The 12,766-nt window shown below is 63.8% G+C and overlaps 1 protein-coding gene across 2 annotated transcripts in view; it reads right to left on the reverse strand.

Moving 5' to 3' along the window:
* Window positions 1-1,789: 1,789 nt before the first annotated feature.
* Window positions 1,790-12,766, reverse strand: part of IL17B (interleukin 17B) — a 42,817-nt gene continuing 31,840 nt past the window's right edge. The window contains exons 3-7 of one of the 2 annotated variants that reach the window (XM_047779021.1): window positions 12,360-12,598; window positions 9,777-9,844; window positions 6,121-7,046; window positions 3,639-3,928; window positions 1,790-2,207 (exon numbers count right to left, since the gene is read on the reverse strand). In XM_047779021.1, coding sequence (XP_047634977.1) covers window positions 1,976-2,207; window positions 3,639-3,928; window positions 6,121-6,285 — 687 coding nt within the window. In that variant the 5' untranslated portion in view covers window positions 6,286-7,046; window positions 9,777-9,844; window positions 12,360-12,598 and the 3' untranslated portion in view covers window positions 1,790-1,975. Of the gene's footprint in view, window positions 2,208-3,638; window positions 3,929-6,120; window positions 7,047-9,776; window positions 9,845-12,359; window positions 12,602-12,766 lie in introns of both variants that reach the window. The other variant, XM_047779020.1, reaches the window with a different exon arrangement.

Raw genomic sequence — 12,766 nt, forward strand, 5'->3', positions numbered from 1 at the left:
ACGTGGGGGGAGGGGGGCGTTTGGGGGGATAGCATGCCTTGCTCCTGACTCAGGAGGAGCAGGTCGTGGCCGCCACCCCCCCGCCCCCCGCCAGGGGCATTCATTCACCAAGTGCTGCACCCCTCGTCTGCGCTGGGTGCTTACTCTGCCGCGGGCTGAAGATGCAGCGCTGGACGGCAGATGGGGCGTCTGTTCTCATGGAGTGAGGGTTTCTCACCAGACAGTGGAAAACACAAGAACCACTTAGAATCAGAGCAAAGGGGGTTCCGGGGTACAGGGCAGAGCTGGCTCTCCAAGGGCCTCAGCTCCTCCAGGTGCCAGCCACACTCGTGAGTTCAGAACCGTGAAGCTGGAGGAGAGCCTGGGGATGCCCAGATCCCACCTGCTCATTTCAGAGCAGGAAACGGCCGCCAGAAAGAGGCAAGGCCGCGGCTGCGTCCCGCCAGCTGGCACCTGCGCGTCTCCGTGTCTGAGGAGGACGGCCGGCCCCGCCCAGAGGAGTCTCCCCACCTAATGCCCACACCCCGGGGCTCCCAGGCCCTTACCCCACAGAAAGGCTCTGGAGGCCGTGGGTCCCTTGGCTGCAGCTGAAGTCTTAAGGCCTGGAGAGCAGCTGCAGGGCCTCAGGCAGGAGCAGCCCCTCGGGAGGAGGCGGCTGCGGACAGATCAGCCTGCACTGGCACATGAAGTCTGTTTCCATGTGTCTGGAACCGGGCCGAAGCCTCCCGGGATAAGTTTAGCCAGAATCCACTCTAGAACAATACCAAAAAAGGTAAGGTGCTTGCCAGCGCAGACCTAACCACCACCCTTTGTGAATGGGCCCTGCAAAGCCTGCGAGCTAGAGCTGCCTCGGGCGCTGAAGCTGGCAGCCAAGGAACGCCTCCCTCTCCCGCTGCTGCCCTCTGACTGAAGCTAACGCTCAGTGCCAGCTAGTCGCACCCTCAGAAATCGGCCTGAGCCCCTCAGCTGTTTTCGGGGTGGAAGGTATTTTTAGCCCCTAGAACAGCTGATTTAGCCTGCGCTGCAGGACTGGGAGGGCGGGGAGGATTGAATCGCAGGGGCGGAGGGGGTGGCGGGGGGTGGGGGGCTTAGCATCCGGGGCTCAGGAGCCTGCGGGGCTTTAGGACCAGTCTGTCCACGCTGCCTTTTGGATCAGCAAAGGGTCTTGGTACAAGCCAGTGGCCCTCAAAGTGTGGTCCCCGTGTCAGCAGTGACAGTGTCACCTGGGGAGTGCGGCATTAGAAAGGCAGGGTCGCAGCCCCCACCTCAAACCTACTGACTCAGAACCACTGTGTTTAAACAAGGCCTCCAGGGGGTTCCGGTGCAGCTACGGCGTGAGGCAGCGCGTCATCCAACCAGACCCCTTGTGCGCGGGGTGGGTGAAAGCCGTGGGCGCTGCTGCTCTCCACCCCCGAGCCTTTGTGCAAAGCCAGGGGTCTGCAGCCCAGAAGGGCAAACGCACACGAGAACGCCAGGCTTGCTGGCCCACCGGAGAAAGCCTGCTCCCCCCCAGCAGCCCCAAGGCTCCTCTCTGGGTCTCAGTCAGACCTGCGGTGCATCTCAGAGTTGAAGGGAACCACGCAGACCACCCCGGCTCCCGAGGGGGAACCTCCTTCCAGAGACGGGCAGCTCGCTGCTTCTAAGGGGCTTGTTTGCCGTGGCCCCGACCTAACTGGGGAGGCCCCCTCACGTCCCCGCCTGCACAGCTTTGTACCAACCAAGCTCCACTCCCATGGCTGAAACGTAGGCTTATCTACTCCAACTCAAGAACGCGTCTGGCCATCCCAAGTGGTAGGAATGAATGAAATGTTTAATACGCTGTCTCCGCGGTGGAGGCCTCGGGGTGACGGGTCTTCCTTCATCTCTGCCGGAATCGACCTCCCACGGCTTTTGGCTTCGGAGCCCCAGGAGCGAACCCGAGGTCTCGCTTCACCCGCCACCGCCTGGCTCGCGGCTGGGGGCGCGGGCGGGCGTCTCAGAAGATGCAGGTGCAGCCCACGGCGATGGTCTCCATGACCGCGCGCTGGCGGCAGGGCCCGGCGCGCGGCGGCAGGGGGCAGAGGCGGCGGCGCACGGGCACCTGGCTGAACACGGGCACGCTCACCATGCTGCGGTCCTCCTGCATGGTGAAGGGGTTCACGCAGCCCAGACACAGGCACCGCGCCTCCGGCAGGTCCGCGGGGATGCGGCTGGGGTCGTGGTTGATGCTGTGAGAGGCGGGAGAGAGCGCAGGGCAGAAGGAGGGTTGTTGAAGAGGGGCCGCCCCCCAGCCCCCGCCCGGCCTAACCCGGGGTTTCCATTCCACTGCAAGACTGTGCCATGCTGGGGGGGGGGCAGTGCCCTGGCAGACCTGCGGCCTCAGTACCATCCCGGAGCTGTTAGAAAAGCACTCTCTCTCACTGTCCAGGCCTCCTGAATCAAAACCTGCATGCTACTCCTACTTTTTTTTTTTTTTTTTTTTGCTTTTTAGGGCCACACCCACGGCACATGGAGGTTCCCAGGCCAGGGGTCGAACGGGAGCTGTCGCCGCCAGCCTGCACCACAGCCACAGCAACACGGGATCTGAGCCACGTCTGCGACCTCCACCACAGCTCACGGCAGCACCGGATCCTTAACCCGCTGAGCGAAGCCAGGGATGGAACCCACGTCCTCATGGATCCTAGCTGGGCTCATTTCCACTGAGCCACACTGGGAACTCCCCCTGCAGACTCCTAAGGGCCACGAGAAGTCCGGGGCAGGTGAAGCAGAGGCCCAGTCGCAGAGGACCTTTATGGGCCCTTCCAGCTGCCACGTTCTGGGTATGGGAGCCACTAGCGGCATGTTTACGTTTCAATTAATCAAAATTAGCTCCTTCCACATTGGACTCTTCCCTATCACAGAAAGTTCTCCTGGACATGCTGTTCCAGCGTCGCAGGACATAAGTCATGTGGCTAAAAACCTCTGGCCTGAGTTCCTGAGCAAGGATCCCCCAGGGCCAGCCCTTCTTGTCAGTATTTCCCCGGCACGCGCGCACGCGGCCCCTCTGTGCGCCAGATGCCGTGCAGGGCGGTGGAGCCACCCCCGAGCTGGGACGCTTCACCTGGGGAGCAGGCCCTGACCCGGCAGCCTGGCCACGGACCCGGATCACGGGGCGATGTATCCCACACCACCTCCCGGGCCTCGGCGCGGAGACCCTGGCGGCACGGGGGGCGGGGGCAGGAGGACGCTTACATGGTTCAGATGCAGGCCCTGGGCTGGTCCCAGGCTGGCCTGAGAGCCAGGTGCACACAGCCAACTCGGGGCTGCCCGCGAGCGCCGTAGCCAGAGGTGGGCACAGAACATCCCAAGCTGGGCAACGGGACCTTCCCAAGGGGCCTTGCGGGCGCTTGGCCGGCGACTTGGAGGCCACGAAGGCAGCACTCTGCACGGCCACCTCGTCTCGCCTAATAACAAGCCTCCGATCACTAGGGGCCACCATCCCCTCCGCTTGCGGCTGTGGAGTCCGAGACGCAGGGAGGCCAAGCAGCCTGCCCCAGCTACACAGCCTGGAAGAGCGGGCGGGCGAGCGAGCGCCACAGTGCAGACCCGGGCGTCTGAACCCAAAGTCCTGACCTCGCTACGACAGGGGAGCGGGCGAGGCCTCCCCAGCCCTGGCCTACCTGTAGCCCCAGGGTGACAGGCTCCTCTGGTTGGACAGCCAGAGCTGCAGGTTGACTTCACACTTCCTCTTGGCCAGTTCAGAGCTGTTCCTCAGCTGGGCCACCATGTCCCCAAGGTTCTTCTCGTATTCCTCCATGCGGGCAAACGGCTTTGCCCTGGACACCAGGTCCAGCGGCACCTGCTGAGGTCCAGGGGCCAGGGTCCCAGGCCGCCCTTGCCCCTTCCGCTTGCCTTTGGGGTTCCTGGGCTGGCCCAGCCCCAGGAAGACGGAGATGGTGAGAAGCAAGAGCTGCGGAAGAAGGCCATGGGTCAAAGGCGGGAACGCCAGGTCGCCCTCTGGGCAAAGACTTGGGGCTCATGGCGGGGGGAGCCTCTGGGGCGGCCACCCTCACCTGCCATGCCTGGTGGTCCCACCAGCCCGCCAGACGCGCGTCCCGGCACACGGATGCCGCACACTCCCTGCAAAATCCTGCTGCTCCTCCTGCAGGCCTCACCACCCGTCCACCCGTCCACCCGTCCACCAGCACCGCAGCCCCGCCCGCCTGGAGGGCTCAACAGCCTCCCGCGTCTGCCCCAACCGGCTCTTCCCACCAACTCCCCACGCCCTGGCCGAGCGCGGAGATGTGGGCGGGTGTGCCAAGCCGCCTTCCTGGCCTGTCCGCCGCCGCCGAGCCCTCCCTCCTCACGGCCCTCCCAGCTCCTTGCCTCTGTGCCTCGGCCTCCAGCTCCCTCTCACCCCCGCGCCCTGTGCTCCTCTCGCAGGGTCCCGCCTCGCGCCCCTCTGAGGCCTCCGGGGCCACCTTGGGCTCTCCGCACGTCTTAGCAGGGTGGACGTGTGACTCGTTTACAGGTCTGCCCCCCACGAGGCACAGGCTCCGTGAGGGCCAGCCCTGTGTCCGCTGCCGCACGCTGGCCTGTCCCTGCGCTTCCACGGTTCTGGGCACTTAGGCACTCAGTAAACACCGGCTGAACAAGGGGACGCCTGTCGCCGCGGCTGCCCTTCTGGAGCGTCCGGCCCGGCAGGGAGGACGGGCGAGCAAGACAAGCACCTGAGCCCCGATGCGCAGGGTGAGCCCGGGACCCGGCGCTGTGGCCCGGGGGGGCCGCCCACCCAGCCTCGCGGCAGCGGGGGTCCTGCGGGGGGGCCGCCCACCCAGCCTCGCGGCAGCGGGGGTCCTGCAGGGGGGCCGCCCACCCAGCCTCGCGGCAGCGGGGTCCTGCAGGGGGGCCGCCCACCCAGCCTCGCGGCAGCGGGGGTCCTGCGGGGGGGCGGCCCACCCAGCCTCGCGGCAGCGGGGGTCCTGCGGGGGGGCCGCCCACCCAGCCTCGCGGCAGCGGGGTCCTGCAGGGCCATCTGGGGAGGGGCCTGAAGGGCACAGCGGAGGCAGGTGTGGGCGGACGAGCCCGGGACGCCAGTGCCGGCTGGGGTGGCTGGGAACCGTGAGTGTGCGTGGAAGTTTCGGCTGGTTGGGAATGTGGCTGAAAGGGAGCAGTGAGGCTGAAACGGGCCGGGAAGCGGGGGCTGTGAGATGACGCTGGGAGACGGCAGGTCCGGGCCAGGGTCCCTGCGGCCTCCGTGACACCTGCACCCCTCCTCCACGCCCCAGCCCTCCGCCTGCCCTGCCCCGTGTCCACCCTCGCTGGCCGTCGTCCGCCTCTCGCCCCTGGAACCAGGGCACAAGGAAAGCCTCTCACGCCCACAGCAGAGAACCCGGAGGCCCAGCAGAATGCAGACGCCTCAGGGGGCTGGGGGAAAGGGCCGGAATTTGGACGGGGGCCAGGGCTGGTCTAGGGCCCTTTGGTCCCTCCCGGAGTCAAGCCAGGCTCCCCCACGGCTCACATAGCTCGTGCCCATCTACCCACCCCGGCGGCCTGGGCCCTTGGAAACAAGTTTCAGCAGAGCCCCTCTTGGCGCAACCACTTCTTGGCGCAAAATCTGTGACAGCCTCAAGACGCTGAATTCTTCCTTTTTGGTCCTTGATTCTGGGGTAGAAAAATGTCCCCTAACAACAGGCTCTCTTGTCTGAGCTGCTCACACGGCGTTCTTAACCCTGGCTCTCCACTCCTCCAAGGACAGAATCAAAGCCTCCTTCCCGTTACAGAAGAGAAGGACAAAAAGACCAAAAAAAAAAAAAGAGGAGAAGGACAAACGGGACTTGCCCAAGGTCCCACAGCCTGGACCTCTGGACCGGGAGACTCTGTGGAAAAAGCCTGATAACTGTTTGCCAGGAAGGCCCCGCAGCCGTGGCCTGAAAGGGCTCCATTGTGGCGGGGGCTGAGCCTGCTCAGGGCCGGAGCTCCTGCCCTGACTGCAGGCTCTGCGACCAGCCTGTTTCCTCCTCGCCCTCGGGGACCGGACAGAGGAAAGCTCGCCTCTGCAGACGCCAAGCCAAACAGAGGCTGCCATGAATCTGTAGGAAAGAAGCCACGAAACCCTCGAGCCCCAAAAGCAGCGGGGGTGGGGCGGGGGTCGCCACGTACCAGGTGGTGCAGCCAGTCCATCCCGTGAGCCCGGCGACCGGCCCGCAGCTGCCGCCCGCCCGGAGCCCAGATGCCGCCGCCCCGAGAGTGGCAGCAACAGGACGGAGCGAAGCAATTATAGCTCATCAGGGGGCTGCCGGGGGCGTGGGTGGGTGGGCTCATCATCGCCTGGGAGCCCCAGGGCCCCAGCTGGCTGGGCCTGGTGCAGCAGCAGGCGGCGAGGGGCGTGGGGGCAGGCCGGGAGCTGGGCCGAGGTGCCCAGGGGCTGTTGACCGAGGGACAATGCCCTGTGTGTCTGGCGGGGCTCTGGCGGGTGGCACCTCCGCCTGCGGCCTGCGGCCGGCCGCCCAGCCAGCACCCACAGGGCTGGTAAAGACAATGCGCTTCGTTGGTCTGGGGACAGCAAGGGGGCGAGGGTGGAGGAGGCACAGGCTGTCCGTTGGTCGGGAGAGCAAATGTTCTCGAAGGGTGCTGGCCCCAGCCCCCAGGGAGACGGCCGCAGGCACCCTGGCCTCAGCCAGCCTCAGGGGAGCGCGGGGCCCTGGGTGCCCAGAGTCCCACCCCTGAGATCGCAGGCAGGAAACTGAGGCCAGAGCAAAGAAGGGACCTATCCAGGGTGGCACAGCAGCGAGAGGCGACAGAGCTGGGGCTCATTCCTGGGCCCCGCGCAGGGCTTCAACCACCACCCCACTCTGTTTCTCTTGGCCCGTTGTCTGCACGGCTCTGGCCTGCCACGAACACGCTCCTGCATCCGAGAGCTCCGGCGCAGGCCAAGCCACGGTCTGCGAAGGCCTCCGGCTGGTTGTCCTGGCCCCTGGGCGCAGCACGGCCCCTCGTGCAGAGGGGCTCGCCGGGGCCTGCCCCGCGTGGCTGCTTGTGGCGTCCTGTCTCTCTCGGCCTCAGGGTCTCTCTCTGTAAAATGGGGGCTGTGCCCAGGGACGGACAGTGTGACAGTGAGCCCACGCCCGTCCCCTCTGAAATCTGAGTCTCAGCCCCTCCATCTTTGGAACAAGGAAGTGACAGTATCTGGGGGCTGTTACAAGGACAGAGCGAACTCCCCCAGGCGAAACAGCTGGCCCAGTGCCTGGCACGTAGTAGATGCTCAATAAACACAGCAGGTAATTATGGAAATTATTAGAAAATAATGACATAACGCTTATTCTAAACATTAGCTGTTCCATTTCACATGAGAGCAAGCACGGTTCCCGCTGCTCAGCCAACTCTCCTTTGCCCCCCTCGGCCCGCTCTCCTGGCGACACGGCCCTGGGCTTCCCAGGGCCTGGCTCCAAGTCTGTGAGCTCTGGTGACCCCCGGGTCTACGCGTCCTGGAATCCTGCCCTGAACGGACTGGCCCTGCTGGGCTGGGTCTCTCCCCGTGAGGGAACAGCCCGGCCGAAGGTGACCGAGTCCCCGGGGGCGGCGCGGGGGGGACGACACCGCGAGCGGGCATCCAGACGGCACCCTCCTGCTCGCGGCCACGCTTGGCCATTTACAGGAATCGCCAGGGGAAGCGCTCAGGGTGCGAGGCGCTCCGGAACGTCCCAAGATTAGTCTCCCCAGGGCAGGTTTCCACAGCATGACCGAGAGGCTGGCTGAGGCTCGAGCTCACAAGAGACCCCACCATATTTGGTCAAATACTAGACAGGCTCTATTCCATCGCTGGAAACGCTCGAGGGAGGGGGACTCTGAAAATACCTCCTCAAGCGGCAAGGGCCCCACTCCCACCCCGGGCTGTCCCGGCCCTGCGCTCGCACGGGAGGGGCTGGGGATGGGGCACCCTAGCGGCAGTGCGGGCGGCCTCCTTGCTGCCCCTCCACTCCTGCTGGTGGTGGGGGCCAACAGACCTGCAGCGGAGGCGCCCCCCCACCGCATCCACAGAAAGGCGGGGAAATTAAAAGCACACTGGGCTCCAACTGGATTCTCAGGACCTGAAACCACGACACTCCCCTCATCTGCGCCGCCTCCAGCTTCAGTGCGTTTGTTATCCCAGAGCCCAAGGCCCTGGCCCTGGAGCTGTGAAAGAGAAGGCCCAGGGACCTGCACCTGACAAGGCCCCGACTGGGGCCCCGGGGCTCCTCGCCCTTCCCCGTTCTACCCCGAGGAAACCAAGGCCGGGGAGGCCCTCCGAGCCGGTGCGGAGCTGGCTGAGGCTGTTCTGAGCAGAGTTCAGCCTTCCAGTTCTTACTCTTCTTCCCCAAACCTTATACGCACAGCCCTGGGTCAGGCTGGGCCCCTTGCCTGGTCAGGAGAGAACCAGGAGCTGGGCCAGACCCTCTGGGGGTCCCAGAGCCCTCCTAATGGGGAGGGGATCTGTGGGTACCCAGGTACCCAGGCAGGGGCTGTGGAGACTCAAGGACGGACCCAGGGACATGCCTGAGTTTCCCATCCTGGGGCCAACTCAGGCCAAGAAGGAGGCCCCCTTCTCCCAGCCCTGGTTTCCAGAAACCCCTGAGAGGTCATGTGCCCTCAAGGCTATCCTAAGGGGGAACCCTGGCCAACCAGCAAACGGCCGGGACCCCACAGGTCAGAGGCAGGCCTGAGGGAGGCGTGGGAACCTGGGCTTCGGGGGCTCCTGCCCCACAGCAGAGCTTTTCCCACGGAAGGCGGTCAGTACAGGCGAACGAGGGACGGGTGGATGGGCTGGAGAGACAGGAGCAGGGAGTGGTCGTGCTCCGAGCCAACAGACCCCTTGGCCGCAGCCCAGCTAGGAGCAGTTCTGTGCTCACCGCCAGGTGGCACCACCAGAAAGCCAGATGTCCCCAAGGGGCGGGCAAACCCTGGCAGCACTTCCCGGCGCACCACCCCTTTTCCCTGGAACGGGACCCAGGAGAGCACGTAAAGTTCCCATGCCCGCTCCTGGCTGCCCGAGCGACCCGACTGCTGCTGAGGGCCAGGGCCTGGGACACCATCCACGTCAAAGCAAGAAGAACACAGCTGGCCGGGAGCGAGGGCAGGGCTGGGCTGGGGCGAGCGCCTCCCTTCAGCTGGAGCACCAAGCTCGTGCCCGGCCTGGTAGGTACCACCGGACACCAGGCTTTTCAGGAAGCAACAATGAGCAGTAAAGGGCTGCCTAACTGTGCTTACTGACCAGCAGGCACTGTGCCGAGTCCCTCCCACGCCATTTTATTAAATCTCCCCACCGCCTGCACGAGGTCCTAGAGGGACCCCCAGTCTACGGACAGGGCAGCTGAGGCTCAGAGAGCCCACAGCCGCAGGAGATCCGGTTCCTGCACACACGGTTCCCTGCGGTGTGGGAACAGAGGGGAGGGCCCACCTGGGCAGCTGGGCCTCGAGGAGGAGCTAAGCCTCACCCTTACCCTGACAGGGTCAGAGCAGACCCTGCTTGGCGGGGGGGGGGGCATCGCGAAGCCCAAGCCCCACCTAGAGTCCTCAAGGGGACCTGAGCACTCCAGGGCGTGCGCACGGTGCCCAGCAAGGTGCCTGGCACAGAGCAGGCGCCCACCAAACACCTGACACACTGACTCAGAGCGGCTCTATGCACGTGATGCATGGCGCTAATGCTGGACTGAGAATGGGAGCCCCAGGCAGTGGGGACATACAGCCTGGGAGGTTAGAGTTCACACGCCAGAGGCTGACAGACCTGGTTTTAATCCTGCCCCTGTCAGTCCCGAGCTGTGTGACCTTGGGGAAGTTACCTGACTTCTCTGAGCCTTAGTTTCTTCTGCAGAGTGGAGAAGATAGGAACTTGGCTCTCCGGGGATGGCTGTGGGGACCAGAGGAGAAAATGCTGAAGCACTTGGCAGAACACCTGACCAAAGTAAGCGCTCAGTCAGTGGTGGCTGCAATTGTCACTGTAACTGCTAAAACAGGTTTGGAGTTGGGGCTTCAAAAGGCTGCTCCCGGAGGGTTCCTTGGCAGGAACGGCATGGCGAGGCGGGGACAAGGACAGAACCTGCACAAGAAGGCAGAGGTCCCCATCCCCAGGGGCCACCGTGGCGCCTTGGCTGGGCCCGGGAGCCCTGCAGGATGTGGTGCAGAGATGTGCCCACGTGGGCCCGTGAGGCCGGGGAGGGCAGGAGACCAGCAGACGCCTGCCGCGCGATGCAGGGCGTCAGGCCGGGAGGGAGCATCTTCCCCGGAGGCCTTGGCTCTCCCGCCCGGCTGCCCACCCCGCCCCCACCCTCTCGGGGCAGGAGTCCTGCTCCCAGGCCCATATTTGCACAAATGCCTCCCTCACTGCTCACTCCAGAGCCCCAGCCAAGAGGCACTATTTTAAGCTCCCTGGACTGGAACACTGGTGGTGGGAACAGACCCATCCAGAAAGCTCCCAGTTCTCAAAAAAGGGCAAAGGCCCGGGTGGACAGGGCGGGCACATCCACAGGACCTTCTGCCCAGGCCAGGTGCCAAGGCCTCCTCCCCCGGGGGGGCCGGGGGCAGTCAAAGAACGCGAGGCGGGTGGGGGTGTGGGTGGGCTTGCACTCTGGGAAGGGGGGCCGAGGCCACCCTCCCACCCCACCTTCAGGCTTGAGGACCCCAAGCTGGTGTTTGGGGCTGCAGACAGATGCTAGGGACTCTCTCGCGGGGCCCCTACCAGTGCGGGAGCCCCGTCTACAGCGTCCTGGCGGGACCCTCCAGTACAGGGAGATGGTGCCTCGCTAAGGATGCACATCCCACTTTTTAAAGCTTCTTTGTTGCTGTTGAAAATAATAAATCTTTTCTCTTTCATGATACGACAGCCCCCTCCCCATGATGCAGCAGGGTGCAGCGGGAGAGTGCAGACCTCAGAGACGGTGGCTGGACATTTGTCCAGCCTGCCCCTTCTTATGTGGCCTCATCCATTTTTCCAAACCTCAATGAGCCACAGTTTCCTCACCTGATTGTTAAACAGCCTTATCATTAAAATTCTCATCTGCCTGGCGCACAATTGGTACTTAAGATGTGGTTGACATGGGTTGCTTTTACTGTGATCTGGTTGGCTTATGTGTGCCTGTTTGTTTGTTTGTTTGTTTGTTTTTTGTCTTTTTAGGGCTACACCCTCGGCACAGGGAGGTTCCCAGGCCAGGAGCCCAATCGGAGCTGTAGCCGCCGGCCTACACCACAGTTGCAGCGACGCCAGATCCGAGCCGCATCTGCGACCTACACCACGGGTCATGGCAATGCCAGATCCTTAACCTACTGAGTGAGATCCAGGGATCAAACCTGCGTCCTGGTGGATGCCAGTCAGATTCGTTTCCGCTGCACCAGGACGGGAGCTCCGTGTCTATTGTTTGTTGGATGGAGTTTCTGTGGTGTAAGTGCAATCTTGGCTTTTGGTAAAGAACCAGTATCGACTAATACTTAAAAGCACAGACTTTGAACTAACGTGACTGGACCCCGGCCTCTCCACGAAACAGCTGGGTTGCCCTGGGCGAGGGACCTACCTTCTCTGAGCCCATGTGTCCTCCTCCAGAGGAGGGGGATTTAACGGGATAACACCCGTAAAGTACCGCGCACAGTGTGGGCTCAGCGAACGACGCTATTATTTTGCTGCAGACGTTATTTGTGGCTGTGCTCAATCAGGTGCACTGAACAATTCTAGAACTAATCCTTTCTAGAACTTTCCAGCTGCCAGATAATAGAACTGACTGCCCTGGGGAAAAGGAAGTTCCCCCTTAGCTGAGGTGGTTTAGGAGGAACCAGGGGACCAGCTGTGAGGGAGATTCGAGAAGGGGGCAGAGCTGGGCTTCTGGAGTTATGACAGTTCCCTTCTGGCCGTGACAGGTGGACTCTCAGTCCCAGGCCTCAGGCCCCCAGGTGGGGCTGCCCCTCCTGCCTCTACTTGCCCAGACCGTGACAGGAAGGAGCCCCGGGCCTCCAGGGCTGTGGCATAAACAGCCTGTCCCGGAGCAGATGGCGGCGCCGGGCCCCCTGCCCATCCTCCCCTCAGTCCAGGGATGTTTAGACTCTGGTCAGAGTTTACAGGACGTCTGGACTTACAAGACCCAGAGTTCTGACTGCTCCCCCTAGCCCCGTTGTCAGCCCCCCACCTCTTGCTGGCTGGCCCTGCATCAATTTTGGTGGGAAGCCCCATCCTCCAGCAGAAGCCAGAACAGGGTCCAACAGGAGAAATGTTCCCGTCAGATTCCCAGGGCCCAGACCGGTGCAGGGAGCAGCTTGTGCTGCGGGCGGTGGGGGGGGGCCCTCGGAGGGGGAGGCAGGGAGGGGAGGGCCACCCTCCCTCTGTGGCTTGGGTTCAAAGGCCACCCCCGCCAACACAGCAACCAACCCATGGTGCTTACCAGCCTCTGGACGTGGTGGCTGCTGCTATGGGCTCAGACGGTGCTGTAGTCACTGCACTGGCTCAGTGTGTGGCTGCGTGACCGTGAATTTGTGCTTGGAGTCTTGCGTGTGCATGTTCTGTTATTGCTCCGAAGAGTCACTGGGCGGAAGCTTCTCGCAAGCAGCAAACATGCCTTATTCACACGTGCCTCTCAGCACCTGGCTCAGGAGCCAGGGACCCACTGTACCAGGGCAGGACCTGCTAAGAGACCAGCGAAACTGAGGCTACACACTACCCACCGCTGGGGGGCCTGGCAGCAGCCCGACCTGACTGCCAGAGCCAGGGCGCCAGCCCCCACCCCGCCTCCCCCACCAGAAAACCGCCTCGGGAACCGGCAGGCTCTTAGGGCTGCAGGGAACCCCAGCC

Source organism: Phacochoerus africanus, chromosome 4, assembly GCF_016906955.1.
Source record: "Phacochoerus africanus isolate WHEZ1 chromosome 4, ROS_Pafr_v1, whole genome shotgun sequence".
NCBI lineage: Eukaryota > Metazoa > Chordata > Mammalia > Artiodactyla > Suidae > Phacochoerus > Phacochoerus africanus.